The 15,206-nt window shown below is 40.7% G+C and overlaps 1 protein-coding gene across 10 annotated transcripts in view; it reads right to left on the reverse strand.

The window, feature by feature from the left end:
* Positions 1–15,206, reverse strand: part of huwe1 (HECT, UBA and WWE domain containing E3 ubiquitin protein ligase 1) — a 46,833-nt gene that overhangs the window by 26,966 nt on the left and 4,661 nt on the right. For 2 of the 10 annotated variants that reach the window (XM_061828982.1, XM_061829018.1), the window contains exons 2-23: positions 13,406–13,455; positions 13,206–13,255; positions 13,048–13,115; positions 8,644–8,742; positions 8,273–8,479; positions 3,524–3,676; positions 3,371–3,433; positions 3,157–3,234; positions 3,019–3,066; positions 2,763–2,931; positions 2,574–2,674; positions 2,312–2,462; positions 2,106–2,233; positions 1,889–2,029; positions 1,703–1,808; positions 1,496–1,600; positions 1,316–1,417; positions 1,132–1,212; positions 904–1,010; positions 580–757; positions 417–508; positions 143–345 (exon numbers count right to left, since the gene is read on the reverse strand). In XM_061828982.1, coding sequence (XP_061684966.1) covers positions 143–345; positions 417–508; positions 580–757; positions 904–1,010; positions 1,132–1,212; positions 1,316–1,417; positions 1,496–1,600; positions 1,703–1,808; positions 1,889–2,029; positions 2,106–2,233; positions 2,312–2,462; positions 2,574–2,674; positions 2,763–2,931; positions 3,019–3,066; positions 3,157–3,234; positions 3,371–3,433; positions 3,524–3,676; positions 8,273–8,479; positions 8,644–8,742; positions 13,048–13,092 — 2,357 coding nt within the window. In that variant the 5' untranslated portion in view covers positions 13,093–13,115; positions 13,206–13,255; positions 13,406–13,455. Of the gene's footprint in view, positions 1–142; positions 346–416; positions 509–579; positions 758–903; positions 1,011–1,131; positions 1,213–1,315; positions 1,418–1,495; positions 1,601–1,702; positions 1,809–1,888; positions 2,030–2,105; positions 2,234–2,311; positions 2,463–2,573; positions 2,675–2,762; positions 2,932–3,018; positions 3,067–3,156; positions 3,235–3,370; positions 3,434–3,523; positions 3,677–8,272; positions 8,480–8,643; positions 8,743–13,047; positions 13,116–13,205; positions 13,256–13,405; positions 13,456–14,257; positions 14,277–14,328; positions 14,427–14,508; positions 14,722–15,206 lie in introns of those variants that run through there. The other 8 variants (XM_061829048.1, XM_061829056.1, XM_061828973.1 and 5 more) reach the window with 8 other exon arrangements.

Here is a 15,206-nt window from a genome sequence, read left to right on the forward strand (position 1 = left end):
ACCACGACCACCACCAGGAAAATTGTAAAAATGCATGGGGGCTGAAACAATCTGTGCCCCCCCCCCCCCCCCCCCCCAGTTTGAAAACCAGTGCTCTATTGTAATAAAAACCCAGTGTCATACAGTTTAAATGGGTACTGACTGTCTGTTGCTCTCTGCTTCCCCCTGCTGCTGGCTAAATGTGTGGAGGGCTTCCTCTTCCTCTTCATCCTCACTTGAAGCTTCTTCCGCAGCATGGCTGGAGCGTGCTGGTGGCACAGCCACTGTACCATCAGCTTTCTGGATAGACGGTTTCTGGCAGATGTACTCGGGTGCTCGACCCAAATTGCAAATCTCCTCCAGTAACTAGAAGAATTCAACTTCTATTATGTCAAATCATGGGGCAAAAAAGAAGCAATTTCAGAAGCTAAAAGTACCTTGATGATTGCGGTCGTAGCATCAGTCTTTAAAGTTGGTTGGTGTCTCATTAACTCATCTACAGCACTCCCCAAATTGGATGCAGTGTCCCCTGCAGGGAGAAAAATGTATCACTCAAGTAGGCCAAAATACCTAAACAAAAAGCACCGCAGGATAACTCACCCAATGGATCAGAACTGCGTCGCCGTCTCATAGCAGGCAGGTAGTCGGGGGACAGGAGCACTTTGAAGAGGCGCTCAAAGGGCTGACACTGAACGAATGAGAGGAGGCCTCTGGCATTCAGGCACAAGGCACTGAACACATTAGGGAGAGATCCCAAGACCTCACGTGTAGCAGGGACCTAATAGAAGTTAAAACAAAAGGATTAAATGGTAAAGGAAATCTGTAGACTAAAGCATGCACTTAAAAATGGCCACTACTCTTTTAATCATCTTTTGAGCTGGCTGAAGCATTTTTTCCCCTTCAAATAAAGTTATCAAAACTCACATCTTTGATGAGAAGGGCATGGAGCATAACATCAGTGAGACCATTGTCCTGCAGGGAGGAAAGCAGAGATGGCTCCTGGAACACAAACACCGTCACAACCTCGGTTGCTAAAAACCCAAAGAGACAGGGGGGGGGGGAAAAGCAACTGCATTATTATTAATGACAACACAAACTATGAAATTTTCAGGAGATTAGATTTGTTCTTTTCAAGAGCTAAAATTAACTCACCAAGGAGGAACAGTGAGGGTCCATAGTATTCTGCATTACTGATGATGTGTTTGAGTGAGGTAGGCAAGGATCCATCCATGACTAAGAAAAAAATAAGAGCGAAAACACAAAGATCAGCAGCATTAAAATGCATGCAAGACTCTTCAGTAGATGGCGCTCGATGAAGAGAATGTCAATGACTCACCATGACGGATGCCATCAGAGAATGCAGGGTCTTGGATGGCTTTCTTCAGGAAATTTAGCATTGATTTTAAGAGAGCCGCTCTCTGAGGAATACATTGCATGCCTACAGAAAGGGTCAGACAAATAGTACATTTCACAAAGTGTGTGTTCCTTTATATGATACAATGGAATGTGTGCTTACCTGCACGGGGCATGTTTGACGTGCTGCTCTGTGCTCTCTGCTCCACCTCTGGTCTGGAAGCAGATGATGATGGCCCGGGGCTGCTTTCCATGGCAACCTCAGCTGCTATTCAATTCAATGATAAGGTTCTTTGTTAAATCAAATAGAAATCATGAAGATAGTGAATTCCTATAGTCAATTTTGAAAATTTATTTAATTCAGACTTACTCTCCATGTCTGTGTCCATTTCTTCAGACTCTACAACAGGCCTTGGCCTTCGGATCTTTGGTTTAATGACAAATGGGCACTCTTTCCTTGACAGATCAACCTCATGCTACGTGTGTTGAAGAGGAATGCTTAATTATAAATATTTAGATTTCAGTCATTTTTCAAGTCAAACTCGTGGAACCCAACCTCTAGTCTGCAGATGAAAATGGAAAGGCCGCTGTGTGACTGGAAGGCAGCCATGTCGAGGTTGGTGATGAGGTCTACAACACGAACCGCTCTTGTAACAAAAGTGATCTGGTCCTGCTCGTCACCCAGAAATTTGATCACCTGCATAGTAAAATGCTGCTGTATAAAAAGGGAAGTGCTTTGATAAGAGATGTAGGACTAGAGGGTTAGTGCATACCTTTAAGAGGGCTTCCATCATTCCACAGGAGACAAGGGCTTCACCCCCAGCATCGTAGCTGGCCAAATGATAGAGGAAAGAGAAGAGTGCAGTGGCAAACTGATGTGGATATGGTTCCATCAAAGGATCTGGGTATGAGAGTGAGAGGTTATACATTAAGACTATTGTGAACAGGGTGAGAACCCAACAGCTATACAGACACTCACCAATCATTGCTTGTATACAGTTGCGTACCAACACAGGCAAAAAACCATGGTAGGAGGCCGTGCCAGTACAGTCAATAATGTTGGAAAGCTTCGGTGTTCTCTCCAAATGAACAATGGACGTTAAAGTGCGAAGAGATGCTGCCTTGATATCCTGAAGACCAACAACGCCTTTCAAACTGAATTTCAATTTATTAAGTCCTTCATGTCTTGTCATAAGTGTTAGATGGGGGGGAGAAAAATCCAATAACCATCTGTCACTTACCACAAGTTGTTTGTCTGTAATCTGTAATACATCTACCAACTCCTCTATCAAGCCATTATACAGAATACTGTTGGTGGACTCGCCAAGTGCATTTGAATACACTGCAAAGACAGAAAAACAACTATTAAACAGCTATAAATTGAGGTCCGTTGAGACTGTTTTAATCTGAAGTGGGCGGTTTCAACACACCCAGTATAGAAATGGCATGCAGTCTGGCCTGCACGGCCTGGAGCCTTTTCTTGTGATTTGAAAAGCCGTGAGCCAGACGGATGTGTGTGAAAAGCAGTGTCTGCTTGTCTTTCGGTATATTGTACATCACAGTGAGTGACTCCATAATCTCAGATGGACTATCTGAAATCTGGAAGAAAAAAAGCACGTTGTTTAAAATGAAATACTTAAGGTACATTATCAGTTCTGTGTTGATGTATTTCCAATCAGTGGATACCTTGTCAAGTTGCTCAATATGGATATAGTGTAGTGTGTTACTGCTTGTCTATTGGAGATAATCAGAGATATGCATAAAATAGACTGCCATCTACAAAAATAATTGTAATCATCCTTCAAAGAAGTTACTTGTCTTTACCTTGCGCTCAACTTTGACCTCAGGACCTGGTTCAGCATAAAACTCAAAGTGCAACGTGGTGGCACTGGGAGGGTACTTCTGGTCAAGCACCGTGGGAGACAGTATTATGGAAATGGGGATGGGGGGGGTATAAATTAATGCTTAAATCTCAAATTTCTTAGAAATGGGCAGAATCATTAAATAGCAGTATAACTGATAATTTACAGGTACTTACAGTCATAAGGAGATCCCTGCAGCACTCAGCCAGGCCAAAGCCATTTTCCTTTCCTCCCCAGCTCTAGGAAAGTGACAAAAATTATACCTGTACTTATTCATACAAGGGACATCTTGAAACGTCCATTCAACAAAGCATTAACATTTACTCAACCTCAGCCAGATGTTGTAGACGTGCCAAGAGAGGGGTTCGTTTGTCAGATCCCAGTCTTGTGATGTAGTTGGAACGCTTACTGAACACGTAGAGGAGGTTCAGCACGGACAGGACCACTTGCATGTCACATGATGCCAGCAAGGTTGTTAAGTGCTATAGAGGAGGAATAAAACAAATTAGTTTTTCTTATTGGTTATTTTGACAACTGCGTGATTCATGGTAACTGGAAGGAAAATTAAGAAAAACAGCTACGATAAGTCAAAAGTGAAATAAAATTGTGGAAAAAAATGAATCAAAAAAATTGTTTCATTTTCCATACCACTTATCTTCACTGGGGTCACTAGGGGAGAACTTGCAAACTCCACACAGCTTAGGCCAGAGGTGGGGATACCTGTACTTGTCGCCACCCAATCAGAGGGCACATAACCATTTGCACTCACATTCATACCTACAGGCAATTCAGAGCCTTCAACTAACCTACCATGCATCTTTTTTGGGATGTGGGAAGCAACCAGAGTACACAAGAAAATAATAATTTAAAAAAAAAAAAAAAAAAAAGGCATGAGGAGAACTTGCAAACTCCACACAGTTTAGGCCAGATTTAAACCCGGGACCTCAGAACTGTGAGGTAGATGTGCCAGTCCTCGACTGCAACACCCAAACAAATCAAATGAGTCATGAGTCACAAGTATAATTTTACCATTTGCCTAATTTCATACAAAAAGGTAAATATTACATAAATTCAGGATTAATGCACATAACTTTCCAATCAAAATACTTCAAATTAAAAAGTTTTCACACCATAAACGGTTAATATTTGGAGGTTGTCACAGCTTGTTTGTAAACAAAGGTGGAGTGTTGTGTGTCTTTGCTCTTCATAATAAAAAAAACTTGTAAAAAGGAGTGTTTTTATGCATCTTAACTTGTAAAAAGGAGTGTTTTTATGCATCTTAACTCAAATAAAGTAACTCATTAGCAAATTTACATTTGCACAATGATAACGAAGTTTCACTAGAATGCTGTACTATGAGAGAAAATTACACTTTTCAGTAACTTGAAAAGGTATTTCCCCCACCCCTCCTGATTTCTGTTTTCCCCCCATATCTATCAAAGGATTCAAATCATAAAACCAATTTTAAGATCACCCAGACTACCCACGGACATACAAAATGCAGTTTTCAACTGACCTTTCAATATATGAAGGTAGAACAAAAATCCAAACCTTTCTTATCCTCTGTGAAAATGTAATTGTCCTCTGAACCTAATAACCAGCAATAACTGAAATAAAGCGCTGGCAATAATTGGTGATGAGTCTATGGAAGAAAATTTTGGCACACTCTTCGCAGAACTCCACCATTTTGGAGCGTTTTTTAGCACGAACTGCCCGTTTAAAGCCTCACTGATATCCCTATATATATTGTAAAAAAATATGTAAAGAAAAATACATAACATTATTCACTTCAATGTCTATACGAAAAAATAAATGAGCGGAGAGCGTGTCCTCCAAGCGAAAACTTGCACAAGTCTCATTCGACATCAAAGTGGTAGCTATATTGCCTGCAATGTCATCAGCACATGTTACACCGGGACATTCGCCATTGAAAACATGCAGTGGCACCTGCTATGGGACAAGGAAGCGTTTTCGAAGAAAGGAACATCTCACGATTGAGTGATCGTTTCGAGTCATATTTAGATGACATGCGGATCACTTTTAACTATCAGTATGTATGAGCCACCCCGGCGGTGCTGGGGTGAGCTACCCCCCCCAAAGCCGCCCGCGGCGCCGCCAAAGCCGTGTTCGGCGGATGCGTTGGCGACGGACACAGACACATTTAGCACCCCTGACTTACGTACGCGGATCTTTTGTTATGTTCTGAGAGGAATACGCCCCCGGTCCCCAACTTTTTTTTTTTTAAGTAGCTCTAGTTGTAGGAACAAAGAGGTACCTTCCCGCAGGTAGACTGATATAAACACACGAGGTTGCTTGAGTGAGGTCCTGCTGACGTCACTTCCTGCTTCTTCTCCAAAACAAATCCATCGCGAGGATTTTCATGGCAGGAGTTACAAAAAGCCATTTATGTCAAAATCATGTGTGGTGAAAATAATGGATGGGTCCATTGCAGCTATCTTTTTATTAAAAACGTACTAAAAATCATGCTTTTCGTGTCAGTGGGCCTTGAAAGGTCACACCACAACATCTGAGTAGTACATTTATCTTAACGTAGGCATGGCCACTACAAAACTTGATTTTTTTATTTTATTTTTTTTGGTGGGGGGGTGGAGAGGTGGCATTCAGAGGTGGACTTGCTGGTTTGTTTCAGATCGTTGTCCTCTTGCATGATCCAAAAGCAATTGAGTTTGAGGTCACAAACTGATGGCTGGACATTCTCCTTCAGGATTTTTTAGTCCACAGCAGAATTAATTTTACTATCAATCACAGCAAGTGATCCTGTTAGTGAGGCACTAAAGCAGTCCTAGATCATCACCGCCACCAACATGCTTCACTGTAGGCATAATGTTCTTATCAAATGCTGCGCCAATTTTATACCAGATGTAACAGAACGCACACCTTCAAAAAAGTTCAATTTTTGACACTTCAGATCACAGAATGTTTCTGCAAAAGTCTTGAGGCTCATCAAGAAGTTGTCTGGCAAATGTGAAACTATCCTTTGCGTTTTTTTTTTGCTGACGCAGGGGATTTTACCCATGGATGCCATTTTTGACCAGTGTCTTTGTTACGGTAGAGTCATGAACAGTGGCCTTAAATGAGGCCAGCAAAGCAAGCAGGTCTTTAGATCTTGTTTGAGGTTCTTTTGTGACCTCTTGGATGAGTCATAGTCACATTCTAGAGTATTTTTAGTTGGTTGTCCACTCCTGGGAATGTTTGCCACTGTTCCCGGTTTTCTCTATTTGTGGATAATGTCTGATAGTGGTTTGATGGCACTCCAAAGCCTTGGAAAGAAACGTAAGAGGGTTTTAGATCAAAATATGAATGAGAAATTCTGAATTCCAGCTCTTCTGTCATGGTATTTGTATCTAGATGTGTTAACCCAGGACAGAGAACTTTTTGTTTGAACCCACCCACTTTTGAAGTGAGCAAAAGTATTGGAATGCGACTGATAAGTGTTACGAGTTGTTCACATTCCCTTTTAGATTGATTGCTTAAAAGGTTTGTGGCTTCGGGTTTCACAAGTGAAAACTACTTTTGCAGTTTTAGGGCTGTCTATCGGAGAAAAGCAAATAACTGAAGCTGAGAGAATTGATCAGAGCTAATCCATAAACATTTTGGAACAATAACTTGGAATCTCCCGAAAAAGAAAAAAAATACTGATATACAGACCAATACTCAAACAGGTGAGAGAAACATTGATAAAGCTGTGAAGAAACACCAAGATAACGCGCAGTGACATCACTTCTTTCACAGGACGGGAACAGTGGCATCACAATACACTGTTCAAAAACGAGTTTGAAAGAAGAAATATAGAGGCCATACCACCAAATCCAAACCACTCATCAACAAAAAGAGTGAGAAGGCCAGGTTGAATTAGACAAATGTGTACTGAGAACAGCCACAAATGTTTTGGAGCCAAATTTTATGGACTGATGAGACCAAGTTTAATCTCTAAAGTAATGGAAAGCCAAAATTATAGGGAAAGAAAGGTTCTGCTTATGATCCAAAACATACAAACTCATATGTCAAACAGTTGAGGTAATATCATGGCTTGGGCTTGCAAGGGTGCTAATGGAACGGGTTCACTATTCTTTATTGATGATGTATCTCACGATAACGAGTTCCGAAGTCTACAAAAACATTTTGGGTGACAATTTACAGAACAATGTATCATGCAACAAGAAAAATGACGCAAAACATACTGCCAACAAAACAAAGGAATTCACTAGGGAGAGAAAGTGGAAGGTCTTGGACTGGCCAAGTCAATCACCAGATTTTAGAGCAGGAGTGCACAATGAGTCGTTGGCGACCTAACAGTCGATCACGTCTGGATACCCCCCCAAAAAATTGTCGCTTGATTCAGGTGTGGGCAATACGTCGATCGCGTGTGTAGACTGATTGACATCCTGGCCTCTTCTGACACTGTGTCACTGCACATGTGCACATAAAGGCGGGTTCTAGCAAGCTAGCTTTCTATTTACCGTCTGTCTCTTGCTTTCTCCACAGCAGTCGCTGTGATGTCCGCAACCCCAACATCGGTGTGACGATACCCTCATTAGCAGGTTTGTGCTTAAAAAAAAAAAACTATCCTGAAAATGAGACTTGCCCAATAATTCTGCACAGTTTTCCATAACAAAAGTTTCATTTGCAACACCATAACCCTGCTGAGCAACACTCAAGAAACATTGGTATGACAAATCTTGTCTCAATCATCCCTTCAAAACAAAACCATGGAGTACAATAAGAATTTTACCAAAATTTTGTTGGCCTAAGTTGGCTCATTCAAGAGCCGCACACAATAAAGAAGCAAAACAAATAAGAGTATGGCTGCTAAAGACATCACCTTAGGGTTAAATGAATTTATCATACTGATTGGGTTTTACTTTAAAAGGGCTGACTTTTAACTGGCTACATTACACAAATGTTACACCAACATGACTGGAATAATTGGATTTATCCTTTCTTCTGATAACTACTGGCTTGTTTTTCGTACAATTCAGTTTTACACTTCATAGAATGGACAAATCACAAAAACTGACACTCCATTGTATGTTGAACATATTCATACTTAAACTTACCTCTATGGAGCTGTAGAGGTGCCTGGAAAAGCTGTACTCAATCAGCAAAGCTGTGAAGTTAAGCACTGCCAAAAGCAGGGCTTTGAGTTGGCTGTTATCTGGGCGGTCACACACTAGGAGCCATGACATATTCTCCACTGTCTGGCCTGCATCACATAGAATGCCATCAAAGCGGTCCAGCAGATCCACCCAGTGGTACAACTCACACTATCAAGGACAGACAAGGAGGTGGTTACTAACCTTTGACTCCAGTAAGGTTGTAAAAAGAGTACAAATTTGATCAAAATGTACTCACTTGGTAAAAAATACTTAGAATGCAACTTTTTAGTATGGGCTTTCTGTTGCCAAAGAAATGATCGCTTGAGACTTACCTTGCCAATATTCCAGGTCTTGATGTGCTGTAGTTCAACAAGGAGTTGCTCATCATTGCATGCTTTGAGCTTGTCAATTAGTATCCTGCAGTCAGCAGGCTGTGGATTAGGAAAGGGAAGAATGTTAAGATTGAACGCAATCACGTTTGATTCTTTTCCATCAGTATAAATTACTTGGGCTAACACAAAACATCAAATATCTAAATTGGGATTCTTATTTCCTAACATCTGTAATTCTTTCACCCTCTTGGGACGAGGAATAAACCTCATGTGGCCCCTACCCAAGGAAAAAAAAATATAGCACTGCCCTAACATTGGCTTGACATTTAATATTTAAGAAATTATCAAATATTTTGAACTCTCAAAATGTCGTACCTGGATAGCAATGAAACATTTGAGTTTGAAGTCCGCAAACGCATGTACATTTTGACATTTGAAAGTGTAAACCAAAGATTTTTCACAGCTGCAAGACCAGACGAAAACTTTAAAATGACCCAAGTATTTAAATAGTAGTGGGACCATCTAATTAATATCGGTACCAATATTTGACTAGCCTTTTCCAATTCAATGAACATACATCTCAATAAATCTTCATTAGGCTACTAAATAAACATACTAGTGGCATTTTTGTAAAAAAATGCCCATCCATCGTACCACTTATCCTCACTAGGCTCGCTGGTGTGCTGGTGTCTATTCCAGGTGACTCTGGGCAAGAGGCAAAATACAACCTCAATTTGTCACCCAGGCACAAACAGGGCTGAACATATTCACAATGTTCTAACATCCAGTTAGCCAGATTTAAGCTTTTAAATGACTTATCAACTCAAGTACAGTTACATTGATTGTCCTTTATCCATTCCTGCTCATTTTTGTCCCTCTCAGATGTGGGATGCACAAACAAGATCGCTATGTACGTATATAAAATCAGACATTTATATCCAGGATATGTATGATACATAGAGTCATGGGAAAAAAATATTAGACCACCAATGTTTAAGTTTCTTGTTCCTTATAATATCTGGTACCATAAAAGTAATTTTACCAGAAGAATACAAACACTTCATTGTATAATCATCAAGAAAACCATGGAAAATGGCTAAAGCCAGGTGTCAGCTTCTATATTAAACCCTGATGAGGTATTTGTCATTATATTCGATTGGCCCACAACCGGTTCGGGGTTTACCCAGTCTCTCGTCCCCGAATATAGCTGCGATAGACTTCAGCATGCCTGCGACCCGAGTGAATCTAAAAAAATACTGAAAATGGATGCATACATTTGTCGAAACAAAGGTTTGTCTTATGTAGCAACTGACAAAGGGGTGGAAAATATTTTTGATTGTATCAATTATATTTCTACATTTAAACGTACTTAAGTCATACTTGTGTATTTCAAGCATTTTTTCAAGCTTTTGGTGTGCAGTATTTTTATATTTGACTGCATATGATTTCTCCCACTGTTAGCAATACATTTTGCACCGACTCAGTGCAATGCTACTTATTGATCACACACGATGCCCTGACACTAAAAAGCGGACCTTTTTACACATGGATAATAAATGTTTTTTCTTTTTGCCTTCAAGTGGATTTTTATTCTTCTCAAACTTCCGATTTTCCAGAGTACTCTCCTATGATGAGTGTAGCCTGTAGCCAGGTTGGACCACTCCAAGCTGGGCTTCCGTGTCTCCAGCACCGATGCTAAGTCGCCTCAGATCATCAATACTATTGATCCCCTGCTGAAAATACTAACTTGTGCGCGTCAAATGCAGAGTTTCCCTAACAGCACAGGAAAATCCACAGCATGACACTGACCTTGGTCACATAGCCTCATAATCTGCGGGCCCGGGTAGCAAACTCATACCAATTTGTCTGCAGGTTGAACCCACTTAAAATCCAAAGTTCCAGTATTTTGGATGTTTAGACCTCCATAGTGACTCCCAAACATGTACTTAGTCCAAATAAATTAGACTTTAGGCCAAGTTGCTCAGCCTGATTGGAAGATAATTGGCATTTTTTGCGAATCAGTTTTGATGATAATAATTTGCCAATTCAATTAATGACGTCACTAATCTGCTCCAAGAAAGACATTTATGCCGCGTCGCTGTCATGCACAGTATATCTGACCCTAAACGCTAGTTTACTTTTATATAATAGTATTTAGAAAAAATATTGTGTCTTTTGACAACGTACTGTAAATATCTGATGCCCAATAAAGTTATTAAAAAATGTCGGCATAATGGGAGAGACAAGGTGCATGTCAGAGAGCACATAATTGGCGGATCACACAAGACAAATTTGCTCTCACAATTAGGCATGGTGGCGCAACTGGTTGACCTCAAAGACCTGAGGACCAGAATTCAAATTCCGGCCCTGCCTATGTGGAGTTTCCATGTTCTCCCCGTGCCCGCGTGGATCCTATATGGTTGGTGTCGGGAAGGGCAGCCAGCTGTAAAACTTCATTTTATGATCACGGGCCTTTATGTTATAAACTCAAATACAACATGACATGCGACCGTGGGGATGAAAACACGAGTGGATCGCTCCAATATAAGAAGAGAATGGGGGGGGGGGGTGTTGGTGGTCACCAGTGCTAAAGACAGGAAAGGACTTTGCGCAAGCTTTGCTTGAGGTATGTTCACGTACTTTTAATGTGATACGGTTCGCAAGCCATCAAAACGTTACGTAGCCCTTGAAATTTGTAAACATGCTGTCATCTTGTTGAACAGATGACATTGACCAGTTGGGAGACATAGCACATACTTTACATTTGAAAAATCTCACGGCACACCAACAAACAAAAATGTCACAAAAAGTAGATGCATTACTTGCTATATATACTTAATGTCATCCAATAGAAGACCAATTTGTTCTGTCTGTCACTATGCCTTAGTGGCATAAATAATGATTATACATTTTGTAAAAATATTCTCTGAATAAAGTACACAACTATATACAGTAAATGAACGGGCCATTTAAATACACTAATCGGTGATTGGCCCCAAATATCATGATCATGTAAAGCAGCGGTACTTAATGGGTCGATTGCGACAGTTTCGGTCTACCGCGACCCCGTGCCAAGAAAAAAAAAAAAGACCCGTATTTTTTTTTTTTTTTTTAACTTTAGCTCACCGCGCATGTGCAAGCAACGACAGTACAGGAAAACACGCTGTCAGTGAGTTCCCCCCTATTTTAAGCTCTCGCTTAAGAAATTTCAACAAAAATGAGTATGGATGCTGCAGTTAAGAAGATAAAACCATATCACTTTCATACGGAATGGGAGGCGGACAACTTTTGCACGATGTAATTTTCGAAGTGCGTTTCCCTCATCTGCCGGTGGAGTGACATGTGGAGCAGCATTTTCGAACTGTTTATGGAAAATACAATACCGACATTTCACCGGAAAGCAAGCTGAGAATGAGAAAAGTGAACAAACTAAAATCCCAACTGGCTGCACAGCAGTCACTTTTCACACAATATAGTTCAACAGCGAAAGCCGCCCCTGAAACATCGATTCCGGGTTCGTCACATCATCGTTAATAAGAAGTCCTTCCAAGATGATCTTTTAAAAATAAGGCGGATATATTATCTTCAATGAAATCTCTGCAGCTGTAAAGGGGTACAGTTACACGGTGCTGTGAAGCTATGGCTGTGTGGAAGGACATCAGAGATTGTGTTTCTCACTGCAGTTGGACGAATCCACTGACGTGAGGGACACAGGTCAGGTGTGCATTTTCATTCGTATGGCATTTAGTGAACATCAACGTGATCTCAGATAGTTACAAAAAATATTTAAAGCTAATTATATTGTGTAATATTGGCTCATGCGGTAATGCAAGGCACACAAACAGACATTTACACAAAGAATCCTCAATATACTTTAAAATAAATATGTTTTGCATTTTTGTAGTGGGTAGATCATTCTGACTTGGTCATTCTATTTCTTCACTGGTCATTCTAAAAAAAAAAAAACAATGTTGATTTAATTAGAATAAACCCCGTTGATTTGTCATTTGGGTGACCAGAAAAAGACTTTCTGACAGCTACTTCAGTTTGACCCAGTTTTGGATCCATTTTGGCAAAATATGTCCCTTTTCATTCTCCCACATCCTACACAGCATGCAGACAACTTTTCGGAAGAGAGGCAGTCGTTGGCTGACTTTTGGCATTTTTGATACTGGCCTTTAAGACACCAGATAAATTGAGCACTGTTGTGAACATTTTCTCCCCCTTTTGACGAGTGGACCCCAAAAAAAAAAAAAGTGCTACCATGCTATTTTTTGGGGTGGGGTGGGTGTGTCAATACACCTCTGTATGGTACTGGTTTCAATACTTGGTGTAACAAGGCAAGAAGTATCAAATGTCATATCAAAATGGTGATATTACACAGAAATGATCAAGTGTACTCACAGCTTCTGTAGGGGTTTTCTTTAACTTGCTTCTGTCCACCTTCATGGTTGGTGATTTACTTGAAGCTCCTGTTGAAATGTGTACATTAGTAATAACGTTTCAATTATACCCACTATTGTTTTTCTACAAGCAAACAATGACATTTCACATATACATACAGAGGAGGATTTGGAAATGGCCGCTTAACAGCATTATTGAGTCACTTCACCTGGAAGAGGGTTGCAAAAAGCAAAACAAGAACATTAAACTGCTGATTTAAACTCTAATGCAGCATAAATTGAGACACACTGGGAAAAAAAAAATCTCAGGTGACCGACCTCATGCAATAAAAGTACAGTGGATGTAACGAGATACATACAGAGTATGATTTGGAAGCAGCCGCTTAACATCATGGTTGAGTCACTTTACCTGGAAGAGAGTAACAAAAGGAAAACTAAGAACATTTGGTTGCAGGTTTAAATTGTACAATGCTGATTTATAATGTCTTGCTCTTAAGAGCCATGAATCTTAATGTCATAATCTTGGAATGTTCCCCAATCACTCAATTTATAAGAGTGGCGAGTTTTGCGGAGGAAAAAATGTGTTAAAAAAGCAGAGGTGTAGCAATGTATGACAATATGATAAAAGGTGATTATTTTTTCAAGTGGCTGTTCGGGGTCGTGTAGCGATTGACTACACATCACAAAACGAGCTCATATTCTATTCGCCAGTGAACTAGCTAGGAACCCGGAGCGACCGGTGAAACAGACGAGATACGGCCCCTTCGGTTGCCCTTGGATTTCCAATGACGTTTGTTGCACTGAACGAGTGGTATTGTTCCAAACTAAATGGCTGTTCTTTGAAACCCTTAAACGCTGACAACTCAAAGTTGGAGCTAGGTGTCTAGCTAGTGAGTTAGCATGCTAACATAAGCGTGATCCCCGATGTTATCACTGAGTGAACATACAGGCAGCAGTTACATATGCAAAAAGGATAACAAAAACATCTAGCACGACAAACACGCCAAGTAGTCGCTTTGGTCCACAATCAAGGAGCAAGCACTGAAAGCACACGCCAACATTTGCTGCGGAGTTACTATTAGCCTCTGCCGCTTTCAAGTGTGTCTAGAAACACACTTCAAAGCGCCCCAATAGCCCAAGAATGCGTACAAGTCGGCCAAATCGCAGTAAGATTAGCGTGTGCTTAGCCTGGAAACAATCTACCGCAAAACCTCTTTTTTTCAGCCATCTGACTCGCCGAGCTGTCAATCCACAACTCGGGGAGGCAACACGCTGTCCTGACCTGACTCTTGACTAATTTAGGTCGGGGCTGCGCAGGCCGAAGAAAAAGCCCGCAGTTCCTTCTCTGGTCCCGTCTCACCTCGCGGCAACACCAGTACTCGGGTGGCCGCTACGATCACATGCGGGAACGTGAAATAATTGCGGGGGGCAAACGAGCGTTTGCCTCTGCTCAGTTTCTTACCCCGGCAATTATCAGATAGTCGTAGCACGCGCTAGCTGTTGGCTACAGCTAGCGAGCACGAACGCGTACAGCAACTCGCTGAATCATTGTCGTCACACTGACACTTTCTTTGGGTTCTCACTTGGCGTGCGTTCAGGGGAGAAATACACGAGCGACAACCACGGGCTTGGCCTCAGGAAAGAACCGTGATCGTTCGTACGTTGTGCGTGTTTTTTTTTTTTTTTTTTTTAAACCAAACCAGCAGTGACGTTGCCCGCGCGTGAACATAGAATAGAGCAGTGTCGTTTAGTGAGTGTGCATAAAGTGAGCAATGACAATAAGCCTTATTAGCAGTGTCCAAACTTTTTCCTCTAAACAGTCGCATTCAGGAAAATTGAAGGATGCAAAACCCAGTTCGAAATTATTCGCATTCATTTATGAAACACGGTAAAATAAAAAAAAAACTGTCCAAAAGTAAATGTTTATAGAATTATATTTAAAATTGTTTACAAATTGTTACAATCAATTAATTGTATTGGATATTAACTGAAAAACTTTTTTTTTTAGAAATCAATCTTTTCGTTTCTTAAAGTTGTCCAAGTCCTCTGATTAAAGCTCTCAATAGTAAATATTCTGCTTTGTATAATCCTTAATGCAAGAATAAAAATAACGTTTTGTTTTTAATCAAAAAAGACATTTGCAAATACCATCTTTTATTT

The sequence above is a fragment of the Syngnathoides biaculeatus genome, chromosome 2 (assembly GCF_019802595.1).
Source record: "Syngnathoides biaculeatus isolate LvHL_M chromosome 2, ASM1980259v1, whole genome shotgun sequence".
Lineage (NCBI taxonomy): Eukaryota > Metazoa > Chordata > Actinopteri > Syngnathiformes > Syngnathidae > Syngnathoides > Syngnathoides biaculeatus.